Below are 16,011 nucleotides of genomic sequence, written 5' to 3'. Positions count from 1 at the left end.
CTGTGGCTGTGTATTAGACATTAAAACAAACACATTTCCAGAGCTGGCAAATCTACTGCCATATCACAGTAATCCCTGTATTATTATTGCAATTCATGGTAGAATATGAAAAGAATGCTAGCACAAATTATGTGATTCAATAGCATGGAATTATGGCCACTGCTAATGTAATTAAAAATTTAAATATATTTATAAAATAATATTTTTTACATATATAAGTTAATTTCTCAAATATTCTGTTAAAGAAAACAAGAAGATTTCTATTCTCCACTTAGAGAAGTTTCTATTATTAGCTAAACCAGCAGAGAGCAAAATTACATCAGATATCTTTGCCTTCTCTCCATAATGAAAGCTTGCAATGTCACATTCCACTGATGAATGTTACTTCACCATCTCATGATAATGTAAATGTCATTGCACTGCCCCAAAAAGGGACAGATTCTCATCTTCAAAGACAATATGAAATAAATGTAAGGAAAATAACCATACATAAGAAAACAATTTACAGTGCAGTTGAAACAGTTTAAGGATAGCAGGACAGCTGGACACCAGTACAACATACATGTCTGTTTCTTGAGATTCAATTTAAAAAGCCTTTTCCCAAGATTCCTCTATGGACACTACTTGTTTTTATAGCACTGTTACAATGTCAGAAAAAGACAAATCCTTGGATCAAGAAAACAAATCTGCCGTAAAACCATAAGAAAGAAACCCACCTTGGTGCAAGCTTGTCTTATACCTTGTTCACATGAAATTTTAGATACGATAAACTTTGTTTTTACCTCCCTTGTTGATGAAATAATGGAGATTGCTTAGTAAAAGAACAAGTTCTCCTGCAGGCCTCTTTAGGGTTGATTTGTTTCTTAGATATAGCCAAATACAGGTTAAGACAAGCAAGTTGGGAAAGCTGGTATGGGCACATCTGTTTAGTTGCAAGAGAGCACACAACCATTGAAAGAAATTAATTCCATCAATATTGTTCTTCCTTCACTGTCTTTGCATTTTACTTCTTCTATCACCCAAACAGCAATTTACACTTATGTCTTAATTGCAGTTCTTTTATATGGTAGAATGATACACAGATTTGAATCATGTATTAAAAAAATATTTTTTTTTAATTATTTACTTTATTTTTTTTTAGACTTACTGAGAGATGTGTTTGTTTTTTCCATAGTTCTTAAAGTCAGTATTAGAATGGACAGTTCTTTTAAACATGAATGGATTACTCATGGATTAATCCATTTGATGTTATTCGAAGTTATATTTGAATCCATAATCAAAATTATTTCTAATACTATGTTCCAAGTTAACTGCGATATAAGGTTTGAAATTAGTATTATTGGAATTTAATACTCCAGCCTAAATTAAAAAACAAACAAAAAAATGCCCACCCTAACCTTATAACAGGAAGATTATTAAAATACATTTTCTCCTGTAATAAATATGACTTTGTTTTTATCTGTACATAAAAATTATGTTAGAGCCTAAAATCCTTTTTTTTGTCCTTGATGGTGGCTTTGTTATTGTAAATTAATTTACTAATAAATTGGTAATATTTCTTAAAAATCTTAATATTCATCTTGTTCTAGCATATACCATGATTATTTTTCTAGATATTCAACTATTTGACACTCACATTGAACACTATGTTTCCACTGAGGCAAAAAAACATATATAGTGATACCATAGTAATACTCAGAAATACTTAAATGTCTGAATTTATATTATGCTGGCCTTGAAATCCTCCTGTTATTAAAGAAATTGTTACTTTTCTTTGCAAAGCAATTATCTCCTATAAAATAGGACTTTCAGAACTCTAGATGTCACATATTATACTGGGGCTTCTAATTCTTTTAATACCATTCTGTAGATTTTGGCATACTACCCTGATATTAATAATTGTTAAAATACATAAGAAATGCACACAATTGTTTTCGGTCTTTGTTTTTCAGACCTTATTTATTTCTGTTTTTCTGTATACATTATTTACTGTTCTAAGGAAATGAAATAATAACAGAAAAAAGTACTTCCAGAGACAACAGCAAAGATCATTATGGGTACAAAGTAAAACATTCTTATTAGAAAATTCATATCTACTGGTCCCTAACCAGGTTAAAAAGTTTATTTTTCCTTTGTCTAATCCAAGACTAATTGGGCACACAATCACTTTAAAAACCTTGTTAGAAAAAAAGAAGTATTAATAGTCGTATGCACTCTAATAGAAACTGGACAAATTTGGATGTATAAATCCATAAATGTTATTAAATTCACTCAGAGAATCTGAGCCACAAACTGTTGGTATACACAGAAAAATACCTGAAAGATTAATCAGTTCATCTGCCCTGTTATAGTCTTCTCTGAGCACCATATTTTGGCTACCAGATGATCATTGATCTGACCCTATACATTGGCTGGGTTTCCCATACATGGGATTCATTAATAGCTCTGCGGAAGGCTGCCACACAGGAATACTGCCAGGACCATGAACCTCTCCAGATTACGATTAGACTTGAAGAATTAAGTTATGTAGCAACTAGGTATGCAAACTTACTGTTCTAACTCTGGATTCACACACTGGCAGGTAAAAAAAAAAATTCCTACAGGAAAAATTTTTGAGTTGCTTAGATAAGCTACAGGCTGAAAAATGTAATATTGAAGTTTTGGATCTAAAAAGAAATGCAACATTAAGTTATTTTAATAATTTTTATACATTTTTCTATATTTTGTTATAGAGAACTTTACATTTTACAAATTTTTATTACAAATCATATTATTTTAAAAAGAAACAAAAGATAAGACTGTAAGAAGTTACTTTAATTAAACGTGAAAATGCAACGACTTACAAAAGTAGTGTATATATCAATAACTTTGGGTAATACCCATCTGTTCTGTATACTTGCATTCCACTTTTACTCAGTCTTAACATAACGAGGGTAGTTAACATTTACATTTTTGTTTTGGGGCACATGCCAGTTTAATACGCTTGAGATTTGAATTTGTTTGCAGATTTTCAAAAACAGATTTTTGTAAATGTTATGACTCCCTTAGGTTCAACTGTGTGGCCAATCAGATGTGCTCTTGTCCATTCAGTTCAAGTACACCAATTAGAAATACAGTCAGATTTTTGTTCTGAATCAATAATTCATACTTGATATTTTTAAAAATGCACTCAAAGTAAAGATACAGTTTTTTCCCTTAATTTCGTCAATCTTTTTTGCACATAGGAAAACTACTCCAGGTTTTATAACATGAACCCAAAACATCAAACTTTTAGAAGGGAAAAGAAGTAACACTATGTATTTTATAAAGGTAGTATATAATAAAATACTGACATTTTCTGCAATGGTTATTAAATAAATAAATAAATAAATAGAACAGTAGTTGGGAACCAGCAGTAGAGAACAAAATGTATTTCTTACTGAAATAGAGAAGAAATATCCCTATAAAGGACTTCTTTTGGTTCTTCATTATACTTGAAAATTATAAGGGACAGAAAGATCTAATGTTGTCCAGGAAACTGAAGAAACTGTCATTAAATACAAACAGAACTGGGAAAACACAGCATGCTGAAAGGGCTCCTCTGAACTGACAAAAAATAAATTTCCGTTGACTATCTGCATTAGATTTTTTTCCAGAAAAGAGGCTGCTGTGGATGCAAAGGTTTCTAAATATTCCATTCATAAACCAGATGTCTCTTCTTCCTTGAGTCTGTAAATTTTGGAATGCATTTTGTCCTCCATCTACATTCAGGACTCTGACAGTATCAAAGGGAGTTCTGCAGTCTGCATCAGTGGGAGGCAGCCTGAGCTAGCAGCTGGCACAGAGGACTTGGACAAAAGCCTAACTCCCTCCACTAAGTCAATAGCAAAACCCTTATCAACTTGACTGCAAACTGGAAGTTGCTGTCCAAATGATTACTTTTCGAGGGGTGGGAAGATGAAAGATCAATTCATAGCAAGACATGGGACATACTGCTTGGCTTTCTGATGATTTAGTTCTCCACTTCTCAGTTTAGCATGTTCTTTCATATCCACCTCAGTGAACTGATTTGAAATTCGTAGATAATGCAGGTTATGTAACTGCAGCTATCCAGCTCTCATGAGTATTTGCGGCAAGACCTGACTCACCAATATGTGTACATGTGTGCACACCCACATGCACATATAAACCCTTCCCTTACTGCTTCATTCTAACAGATATAGTTGCAGGAATGGTTCTTTAAGAATCCAAAATCTTTCTCTGCTTTCAAATTATTGATTAAAAACTGATGGGACGTAAATATGGACTTCCTTTTTTAAAGGTAATAAAGCTATGTTTTAGTAAATAGCAGTTCAAATTGTGTGATATCAATATACTGCTTTTCAGATTGGTAAACAGTTCTTGCCATAGGTATTTGCTTTGTAAGAGCAGGATAATAAAAACAGGAATGGAGAAAGAGATCTTGTAATATAGCTTAAAGTCATATGCTGTTCTTCAGGATGAAGCACAAAGGCAACTAGAGCAAATACAATAGGAAAGTGACAGAGTACAGCATCAGAAATAACAATGCTATTCAGAAAATCAGAAAAACGCTAAATAATTTGTTAGCTTTGTTATCAATGTGTAGGGGTGGATTTCCAATACAGAAATATGCATTCCTTCTTTGATACTAGCAGCTCCAAGCATATGTTCTCTGAGCAGCCAAAATCCTGATCAAGCTGGAAATAATTCATGGTACTCAGGTACACTTCATGAATAGATAGCACACAAAAGTTGTTGGCATTTCTCCAGACGGTCATGGAAAATAAGAAGTTAAGGAAAGAGGATATAAACAATACACTATTCCAGCAGCTTCAGTGAGAGTTATTTCTGCTCACAGTTGCCCTGTATTTGGTCCTTTACTTTGCCTTATGCATTTGAAGTAAAATGTAAACACAGAATAGTAGATAAGACACAATAAATCTTGGTGCAATGACATATAAGGCACAACCTAAAATAATTGTTCATCCTTCCATAGCATGTTATTAACATAGCAAAGTAAAAATATGTATCAGCACTAGAAATTTGTAACAGTCAAAATATACTTCCCTCATTTCTATTGTAAGTACACATATATAACAATTCAAAATGCAAGTAACTCGTAAAGAACAAATAGCATACAATTTTGAAACTTAAAGTATTACTGTGCATAAAAGTTAGCAAACCACATATTCCTCTGCTGAAGAAACTCACAGACATATGTCAAAAGGTCATCTAAAGGAACATGGTAAAAGATTAAAAAGGAAAAAAAATCAAAGAGGAAAACAGCCAGTGTTCTTCCCAGCTAGGGTCGCTGCCTTACATAAGGCTACACTAGTGTAACAGGGACCCCTGCACAGTGTGTCTTCTTAGGAACTGGTTAGGGTGTGTGTATCTCCTCTTATCAAATGGCTTTTTACAGATCTTATCAAAATACTACATTTTCAAAACAAACTGGTTCAGCACGTAATCCATCACTGAATATGCATGTGTTCCAAAACATTACTCATATATGTTACCAGGTTTATGGAATCCAGAGTTCATTCTGTGCTTAATTATAGTTAGGATTTATCAGAAACAACAATAAGAATTCTTATTGTATGTAGTATATAATAATTTCTGCAGTGCTTTCTGGTATTTCGGGTTCATGCATGCAGGGTAACATTTAAGAAAAAGTGGATGTAGCAGCATTGAAAGAAGAAACAAACCAAAAAAGGACCTATTAACACATAATCACTACACTGAAAATCTTTACTGACTCAACCTCTCAGATGGACTACTTATGTTAACATTTTCAGGACACAGTTTTAAAAACAAGATTATTCACATGCAATTATAGGACTGTAATTCAAGAAAACAGAACATCTAAAGATAATGGGAACTGCAAAAGTACAGTAATTCTATGGAATAAGTCAATGAATGTCTGGTTTGCAATGTTTACAATAAGGACATTTAAAAGACCTCAAAACATTAACCTAAGTGATTAGCACTGTAAAAAGCTAAAGGGAAATGGATTATCTAAACATGGATTCTGTAAATTAATGGCTACTTTATTTCATTTTTTTAACACTTTGGTCCAAAGAACAGATTAATATTCTATTTTACAAGTAAAAGAGAGAATGATCCTATAGATAAAATTAATTACACTTATTAATTATCAAAATTCCTTTCACATTTTCAAGTCATCATCTCACATACCATGAATGCCTTCTCTATATTGACAGTGGAAACTTTGACACAGTCTAAATCTAAAATTACTGAGAATTCAGCATTATCAGACTAAATGAACCAAGACAATGCACTTTTCTTCCCTGCCTCTTAGATCTTCATGTGTCAGCCACAGTGTAATTTACCTAGTGATTTCTTTGCAGAAGTCAAGTAACAGAATCACAAAAACTCTGAGCTCCTCTTCAGGCTCTACCTCCTACTTCCTCCGTGATTTCAGGCATGTCACTTAATCTTTCTTTACTCTATTTCCTCTGTAAAAATGGAAGCTGTAAACCATCTTACTTTTCTTCTTTCACAGAGATGACTACTGTTTTCCAGCCCTTACATATTTGATACTGAAACATGGGCTACTTGAAAACACTATGCTGCAGACCAAAGATATGTTCATGTAGAAATATCTGAGCTAGCTTTAATGCAGGTATCTCAGGTGTGGCATATAATCTAATTATGATGGCATGGAAACAAATCTCCAGGGAAGAACAAGTGAGCCAAAATCTATGATGCTGCATTTTCACCACTATAGGTACTCTAGCTAAATTAAACAAAACATAAAACTTACTAGGTCACTGCACGTATAAATAAATAGTAAGCATACAGAGATCTGGTGGGGGGAAATAAAGGAATGAAATCTGGGGAATCAAAAATTAATATAATTAAAGATTTACAAGAAGGCTTTAAGAAACATAAGAGAGACCTGACATAACCAGGTGAATGGACATGAAATAGAACAACATAAAGGTCTGCTTAGAGATCATATGTGTAATTAATAACATAGGAATTAATATGAGAATGCTGTATTGTCCATGCCTCAAATGGTGAGAATACCTCTCCATCTATCCCTACCCACATTAGAAGAAATAGAGGCTCATGGCAAGAAAAAAAATAACAGATATATGATGATCAAAGACTGAAAAAAACTGGGAATATATATAGTTCAGAGGAAAGATAAATTCTAAGAAAGCCTAATAATCCACAGTATTTAAAAAGTAAAATGGAATACATTCATGCTCTTTCACACATAATGATAAAAAGGAACAGTCACTAAAACTGTTAAATAAGAGAAAAAAAGCAATTAAAAATAAAACAATTTTGATAGCCTTCAGAGGAATTTCCTGTTGAGAGATAGCCTTCAGGCCAGTGACTTGAAAAGGGTTAATGACTTATGATAAATTAGGTTCTTCATTATTATTACTATTTAGAAAACCATAATTTAAAGCACATGCTGGCCGTTAAGTGAGTAGGATAGATCATTCTGGTTTTGTTTTTTTACTTTTCCTCTGAGATACGTGGTATTAAGCATTGTCAAAAACAGAAGACTATTACTAAAGACCAGGAAACTAATTTACCATGTTAATGTCTTTACACATACATATATAAATGTAATAAAAATGTTCTCGAGAAAAATACTGTGCAATTTACGTTAAGAAAGTGCCATTCTAACAGCAAAATTAGAGAAGAAGGCTGCACATATGAGCAGAATTTCCTTGTAAGGAAAGCTCCAAGGGCAGGGGCTAAATTAACTCAGAAGTTACTTCTGGTTCTGCAGATTTCACTAATTAACAAGATCTTTGCATACTGAATTTTCACAGTCAATCTGCTAACATATTTTTTTCTTCTCCCCCCCCCCCCCCCCCTTTTTTTTTTTCTGCTGCATCTGACACCACAGCTAATCATCAGAACAAAACTTGACTCTACATCTGACAGTCATGTTGGTTGGTAAGTACTATACATCCTATTCTAAGAAAACCAGCCACTCTGCCCTTTATTGTTTTTCTTTCCAGCATTTTATCCTCACCTGAGAAAATAGAAAGAGGCTCTTACCAGCAAATAGAAAGCTGAATTTCCTATTTACTCTGTGAACTCAAACTTCTTACTTTTGCCTTAACTGCAAAATTTTTGTTTTCCTTAGTCATCTTAGCTTGTAAAAAAAAAGCATCAAATGTATCAGAAGGTTTAGCATACCGTGCTGAAACTTATCATTTCAAACTTTAAAATGAAAGGAAATCCAAAGCAATTAGTTATAACTGCATTGTTTCACACCAACTGAAATTAAATGCTAAATATTTGAAGTACTAACAACTAAAAACTAAGATAGCTTTCAAAGTGCTGTTTCCATGGAAAATTTGCATGAAAATCCAGTATAAATTCTGATTAAAACCTAACCAAGCTAAACACTGCAGATTACCTAAATTCCAATTAAATGTGACAAATGAACACTTGACAGATTTCAATTCCAATTCTATTTCTGTCAGAATGATCCATTAACATTGAAGATTACATTATCAGAATTTGAACAATACAGTTGTGCTTAAAATAGTTAAAATACAAGTGGACTTCATCAGATCACAGAAAACTGTCACTCAAATGTCATATTCTACATATACGAAGGAACAAGAGTGCATGCCATCCTGTTCTGTCATTATTTATAGATCAATGTTAACAAAAATTTCTGGAGGCGGATGACATGCCACTGTTGAAATCTTGTTTTTTAAAATGTGACAGGGAAATCCAAAAGTCTGTAGAGTATAATTTTCATCACAATGTCACCCACCTTTCAAAGGCCTCAGTTCAAGGTTTCATAAAGGAGAATGAACTCCTGATTACTATGCATGCCCTAACATGCAATTTTTTTTCATGGCAATTTTTTTTTCATTCACTTTTTCATGGAATAATATATTTGTGTATTTCTACATTTCTCTCTATTCTATCTATACAATAGTATTTTTAAAACTGAATCCAACAAAATCATCCTACCAAATATAAACTATAATCTTTTAAAAAATCAAAGTAATGTCTAAAATACTTTAATTATTAGAAAGCAATGTCAGTTTACACATCAACACAGAAACTTAAATAAACTGGTTTGCTTTAATTTTTGACCCTACCCAAGCACTCTTCGTTTTTGATTACACTTCAGTAAGTGCAATGATTTTCATTGGCTATTGAATATATTAAAAATTATATCCAATTCTGGCTCCACAGTTTTCCTACTATGGTTCAGGCATGCTCCATGTTAGCATACTTTCTGAACTCGGATTTTAATGTCTAGCAATCTACTACACTGCTGTATGTCTAGGGGAATTAACATATTTAGTATCATTACCTTAACCACAAATCTCACTACAAAACAGAAAATAAAATCATCCCAATTTAGGTAAAAAGTCTAGATTTTTTTTCTGACATTTTTCTAGTAATATCAGTATCACTTTCTGCCCTACCACACACCCAGAAAAATGAAATGTCAAGAGACAGATTCATATAAACAACCAAGGAGAATATATAGACATACAATTATACACATACATAACCTAATATATCTTCTTTTTAAATGGGTAATACCATCTTCCTTTTTGGTCAATTAGTCATTTGCTGTTTGGATATACATTATAGGCATATGTAGACTGCTGCAGCCATTCTTTAGTCATACATACTAGATTTGGTCATATGATGGGGAATAACATACTTTTATTGGGTCAATGTGTCTATCTCAGGAAAGACAAAAACCCAAGAACAATTACCCAGTGCTGTAATCTCTGAAAACCTGAAACATACACTTAGCCAAACTAACTTATTCATTCTATAACAGAAAATATACCACCCTTCTTGCATATACCCACCAACTCCAATTGGATTAGCAAACCCATTATTTCTTTGGTTATCAAAAATCTGTACATTTTGACACATAATAATTTATTTTATTGTTTATGGGCAAATGAAAAAAACAATTAAGTCAGTGTCTGACTTCACAAAATTTTAGATGAAGGCCAATAAATGGAGAACAGTAAAACATTCAGGTTTTATGAAATACCTTTCAAACTGAAACTACTTTTTAAATTTCTAAATAGTTTTAGACTGAAAGAAAAACAAATCCTGATATTTATGTTACCTTTATTGTTCAATAGCTGGAGAAATACTATAGAATAAATAAGGATTCAGCATTTTCCCCTTCCATATAAATAGATACTGAATTTAAATGAGATGTTCTAAAAGTACTGTACAAAATAAAGTGTGAGGAAAAGGAAAGTCATGTTTTTCTTTTCTGTACAATGAAAAATGAACTTGACACTTGGTATTATTTTGAACATAGTCTATATAACGTTTCTGGGGAAACGGGAATTCTCTACAGTAGGGGGTTTTAATCCTACTTTCTTTTGCTGGTGCTGCATGTATTACATTCTGGGAAATTACCTAAGTAGTTGTTGAACCAAAAATGGAAGGAAAAGAGAATACATGTCCTTAATAGTCTTTTATCTAAAATGAAAATTTTGGAATTTAATTCAATTACCATCTTCCCAGCCCTCTACTCGCATTTTTTTTCAATGTTTTAACTGTTTCTGCAGTAGTTTTTAAATCTCATAAAGAAAAGAAATTGTTGGTTTTATTAGTAGTGTTATGTTCCATTATTTTGTATATCTGCATTTTAACAAACTTTAAAATAAAATAATTAGAATTTTAACTATTTAAATATTTTTTTAGAATTTTTTTTGGACTGACCTTTCACAAGTCTACTTAGTATCACTTGCTAGTGAGATTATGTGTGTGAATGTTGTGTTTGCCCCTACCATTTTCCATATGCTCTGCCTCACCAACACTGCCATCCGGCGTAGTCCTTTCGTAGTTGTCCTCTGGGAGTGGAAGGGCACCCAGTCTTGGCCCTGATGAACTCTTACTGCTTGGTGTTTCTGACTCCTCCAGACCGCTGTCATAGCAACTCTGCAATGACCCTTGATGCGGGTCCTGAGGCTGACTCACAACAGAAAACGTCACTCTACGAAATGGCTGCAAGAGAAAAGATTCTGAATGTCACTGAAAAGTTCAGTCTTTGAACAACGGATTCTCAAAACATGACTTAAGCAAACTAATATTTTAACATTTACCAATTACACAATTTTGTCTAAATTACATCAAACAGCAAGTACAGTCCTTAAAAGGCCAATGGACAGAGTATCAGTGGGTTTTTACTGTGATACAGTCCAGAACCTTCACGCAGTTTTGCATAACCTCCTTTCAAACGGCTGCATGAGCTAAGAAAGCTGGCTTATAATTATTTATAAATTCTCTACAGTTTCTTTTTAACGCAATAGTAATAATTTGAATGGAGTTTATATCAGACTGCATAAAGGTACTTGACAGTGTGTGTACGTGTAAGACTGCGTGGGTGGGTATAAATGCTCACCTGTAAACTATACCAAGGGTATTAACAACATGGTAGCACACCCATCAGCCTTTTGTAAAATCACTTCCTGTGGTTTTGAAAGCTAGTTGACATAAGAAAGGAGAGAAAAAAAGAAGGGGGGAGTGGGGGGTGGGGGGAGGGTTCAGTCTCTTAGCTCCTTTGCCATAAAATTCAGTGCCTGGAGACAGGGTGTGTTGCCAGCTGACTTAATAAAGCCTTTAAAGTACTGTGAGCACAGCTGACACCACATGTTTCCACTGGGACTATACAAACATAGATTGTTAGAGATTTGTATTCATTCAAAACGACAGATATTACTGTTGCTCTGGAAGCCTACACACTGATCCCTGGCACCAGTGAGCATCCCAGGAAGTAGGAGAATCGATCCTCCACATTTCAGAGAACACTGAGGGCAGGTGGGATTTTTGGTAAGAAACTAGGAGATTCTCCTACGATTTCAGCTATACTAAAGCAGCAGTGATACATTTCAAATAATTTAATGGTACATTTGCAAAAACTTACTGTTTGCAAGGCGAGAAAACCACAAAGAAATGTATGATGTTCTAGATAGAACCTTCTAAACCAAACACCAACAGATCCATTTTATAAGACACTATGCAGACTTTCCTATGCTTAAAATGTGAGGGAGGTCTGAGAATGTTGCCCACCTTTGGATTCAGATATGTTTCAAGCCCTATGTTAGAACAAGACACAGGCATACATCACCCCCGCTGGCACCTCTGGTCATTAGAGGGTGGAAACATATATGTAGGCAAGAAGGGAGGAAACAGCAACTCCAACCATTTACACAAGCCCTGAAGAACAGAAGTCCACAATAGATTTATAAGTAGAGGGGTGGGTGGAGTTTCAGTTAGAAATTTTACAATTTGTTTTGAAGACAGAAAGTTCTGAAGATATAATCAGTGCTGCTGATAAATAGATTGGACTACAAGTATAAAACTAAGTTTTCCTGGCACAAGTAGATCAAAAGTTTGTAAATGTGAGTGTTGCTAGAAATATGAGGAAATTCTAAAGGAAGAGTCATAGTATTCTCACGGTGAGTTTTTGACCTTTCAAAGTTTCCTTCTTCAGCTGCAAAGTGCTTTTATACCAATTTAATTTAGAGCTTTGCATCATGTCAAATGCAAGGAGAGGAGCAAAACAAAAGAATGGAGAGCACAATAATGCATATTAAAAGAGCACATTGATATTAGTGTAGAGTTGCTGCTCCTTTCACTAATGAGGAAACAGTAGAAAGCATAGAGAAGGATTAGAATTCCTATGTTAAGACACTTTATGTACAATACACAATTTGAATATCTTTTCCCCATAGATGCTCAGTAACATCTTTCCCCTCCAGGAGTATTCAGAAGGAATACCTTTGTTGAGCTGCACATGAATTCTAAAAGCTTTCCTACTGGTTCTGAATCATGCAGGAAGGATAAAGTCCTTTTGCAGTAGTCTATCCTTCAGAACATCTGTGCCATTTGTATCATATTTTCATATTTCAACAATAGCTTGTGTATGGTGTTATTGGTAATTTACACACAAGTTAATTCCCTTAGAGAAATAACTGAATAAATGTAAAGAAAGGTAAAGTGCCTTTATCTAAGCTAAGGTTTTAGATGTGAGCAAGTAATTTTCTATTTCTCTTTTAAAAAAACCAAACAAACAAAAAAAAACCAAACAACAAAACCAAACAACTTATGGAATTAGTGATTTCCCTTCATGTGCTTTCCACAGACAGATTTCTAAGTATATAAAAAGACGTCAGACCAAGAGAGTATTTCAGATCTTGTAAACAGACAGTTGTTTCCTTCCAATTCTCTGCAGACTATACTCAGATCACTTTAGAATACTTCCAAGTTAAGGTTTCACTAGTCCAGTAAAGTTTATTATTCTCATTACACTGACCAGACTCAAAGGATCTTACTGAAGTTACATTTATTTCTTCATATTACTACCATGTCAGGTGACCAGCTGCCATTCCTGCTTACATTAAAAATGAAATATTTTCGTGTGGAAAATATGGATTAACTATTTTCTAAGTATGCCAAAGTTGCTAGTACAAGCTAAATTGTACTTCTACTATTATTCTGGAAACAGGTCAGGGAACTGCCTAAGGATGTAAGAAAAGAAATGTCTCTTCACTCACACTCAACTCATTGGTGCAATGCCCAGGTGGATCCTAAGATCAAATTTTGCATCCTATCAGTCGTACTGATTTGAACAGTGCTGTGTTTCTAGGTCACAGCCAGAGCTACCATTCCTCTTGCTTGTTTCCCAGGCTGCGTACATTTCTGTACGTATGACATCCTTGAGGTGGACTCTCTTTCACCCTGTGTTGTTATTCTAGAGGTCTATCTTGAACCCACCAGCCTGCACCCTTTTGCTGTCTATCCCTGCCCACCACTTCCTTACTCATCTGTGTGTTGTAATTTCCCATCATGGCCATATCTAGTTTAAAGCTCTCCTCACAAAGGATGCCCAGCCTGGTGGCAAAGATCCTGTTACCAGGTTTGTCAGGTGGATCCTGTCTCTCCCCAGATGTCCTTAATGCTCCAAAAGGGGGTTGATTTGTCTAAAAGCAAAATTTCTGTTCAACAGGACTTACCTGCTCCTTCCCAGGCCTTTCACTGTTGGGACTGAGGAGAAACCATGAAGCCCCATGTGCCCTTCGCCCACTCTCCTTAGAACCATGTAGTGACCCTTGATACAGTCAACATCAGTTACAGTGCCACTAGTGCCCATGTGGATGAGGAGCAGCAGATAACAGACCAACTAGTGAATAAGCCTCAGGAGTCTCTGCAAGGCTTCGTGTATCTGAGAACCTGGCACATTGCAAACCTCCTTAAACAGCAGTCCAGGTCAGCGGATGGGGCCTCCACCCCCTTAGAAGAGGGTCTATCACTCTGATGCTTCCTCAGGCAGAGTTTCCACCTACTGTGTACAGCCAGGGCACTGACCCTATTCCGCAATTGCAAACCTGCAGATGGAAGAGCCATCTGCCCCATGCTTCAAGACATCACAAACCTACAGTCTTCCCTGTCTTGGGAGTCTCTCCAGTGAGCCCACCCTCTGGCTAGTCCTCTTCCCATGCAGTCAACGGGTTCAGGCTACATGGGTAGTATATAGATATATGTATGGGTAAATGTGTGGGTATATATATTATACTAGTATGCTAAACAGTATCCAGTGAAAATAAATTTATAGGCCTGCACAGAAGAAATCTGTTTTCAATTAAAATAGCTGGATATATAAGGAATATCCATATACTAGTTGTTGACGGGAAACTATGTTGCTTTAAAGTAAGATCTAGTGTAAATCATACAGCTTATCTTTGAAAAGATATAGTAAAATATATTGTTTTGGAATCACACAGACAAGCAAGAGTAATTTGTACTTTCTTTCTTATATTAAATATTTAAGTATACTAGTAAACTTACTGAGGATGTACCAGTAAGTACATTACAACAAATACATTTCAGGGAAAAAATGGAACAAATTTTACATGGTATAAATAGGTGCAAGACCATCAATTTCTATGGAGTTTAGTGAAATTCCATTCTAAAAAGTTGCCCATTACTGAATACTGATGATATCTAATGGATATATTACAATGGCTCCTAAACTTCCACTTAAGGATTTATTTTGACTAGAGTTCAAGATCTTCATGTCATAACTAATCTTATTGGTACAAAACCTAACTTTATAAATTCTTGTTTAGATCAGTACTTAAGCTGTGAACTGTTTGAAGGACCAAAACTTCATACAAGTTCCTGTATTCTGTAACTATACACCAGTTACTACTAAGTTCTGGACCAATGATGCAAACTTTGAGTCGCCCAGAATTTGGATTTACTTAGACCCTGTCCCGCAGGCTATTCCTGAATATCATGGTACCTCTCAAGAAAGGTATTAGCTGCTAGAGATACTGTGTCAAGCTGAGAAAACATGCAGATTAAGGAAGCAACTCCCGTAATTTCCCACAGAATGCTATGTTTGCTTGTTATCTAACCTTCCAGAGGAGACATTAAAATCTACATTTGAAAGGCCTTATCAACCTGATAGCCATGTCATAACCTGATAACTCTCAGAATCCCTTGATGCTGAGGACCTTTGGGTACAGATTGTCTATGAAGTAGTGAAAGTAATGCGCTGTAACTCAGAGCTAAGCATAATAGAATCTACCCTTAAAATATGAAGACTCTGCCCCTTATTCAGGTGTCTCCTTGGAAAAACACACCTGCAGGTCTGACCATGGATAACTGTAGCGTATGACAGTTAGGGACACCCAGAGACCCCACAGAATCCAAGGGTGGGATGCAAAGCTTATAGTTCATGGTTACCACACATCTACATGTTAGTCCTACTTTACAAAGTATTCTAAAGCCCACTTTTGGATAATCTCTCTGAAAATTCTAGAGATTTGATCTGAAGAGACAAATGTTACCACCCTCTTCTTGGGGTTTTGCTTAAAGGTTTTTCAGGTTTTATTCAATGCTTGTTTTATATATATATGTATGTATGTATGTATGTATGTATATTTCACCTACTTTTCCAGGTATAATCACCTCCCTGGGGTCCCGTTATGACAAAGATATACTGCA

The 16,011-nt window shown here is 34.7% G+C and overlaps 1 protein-coding gene across 1 annotated transcript in view; it reads right to left on the bottom strand.

The window, feature by feature from the left end:
• Window positions 1–16,011, bottom strand: part of PCDH7 (protocadherin 7) — a 283,418-nt gene that overhangs the window by 135,306 nt on the left and 132,101 nt on the right. Inside the window, 1 exon segment of the mRNA XM_037390899.1 lies at window positions 10,788–11,004. Within this exon segment, the coding sequence (XP_037246796.1) occupies window positions 10,788–11,004 (217 nt within the window).

The sequence above is a fragment of the Falco rusticolus genome, chromosome 1 (genome assembly GCF_015220075.1).
Source record: "Falco rusticolus isolate bFalRus1 chromosome 1, bFalRus1.pri, whole genome shotgun sequence".
Lineage (NCBI taxonomy): Eukaryota > Metazoa > Chordata > Aves > Falconiformes > Falconidae > Falco > Falco rusticolus.
The sequence above is the reverse complement of the archived record's forward strand: the minus strand, read 5'-3'. Positions and strand labels throughout refer to the sequence as shown.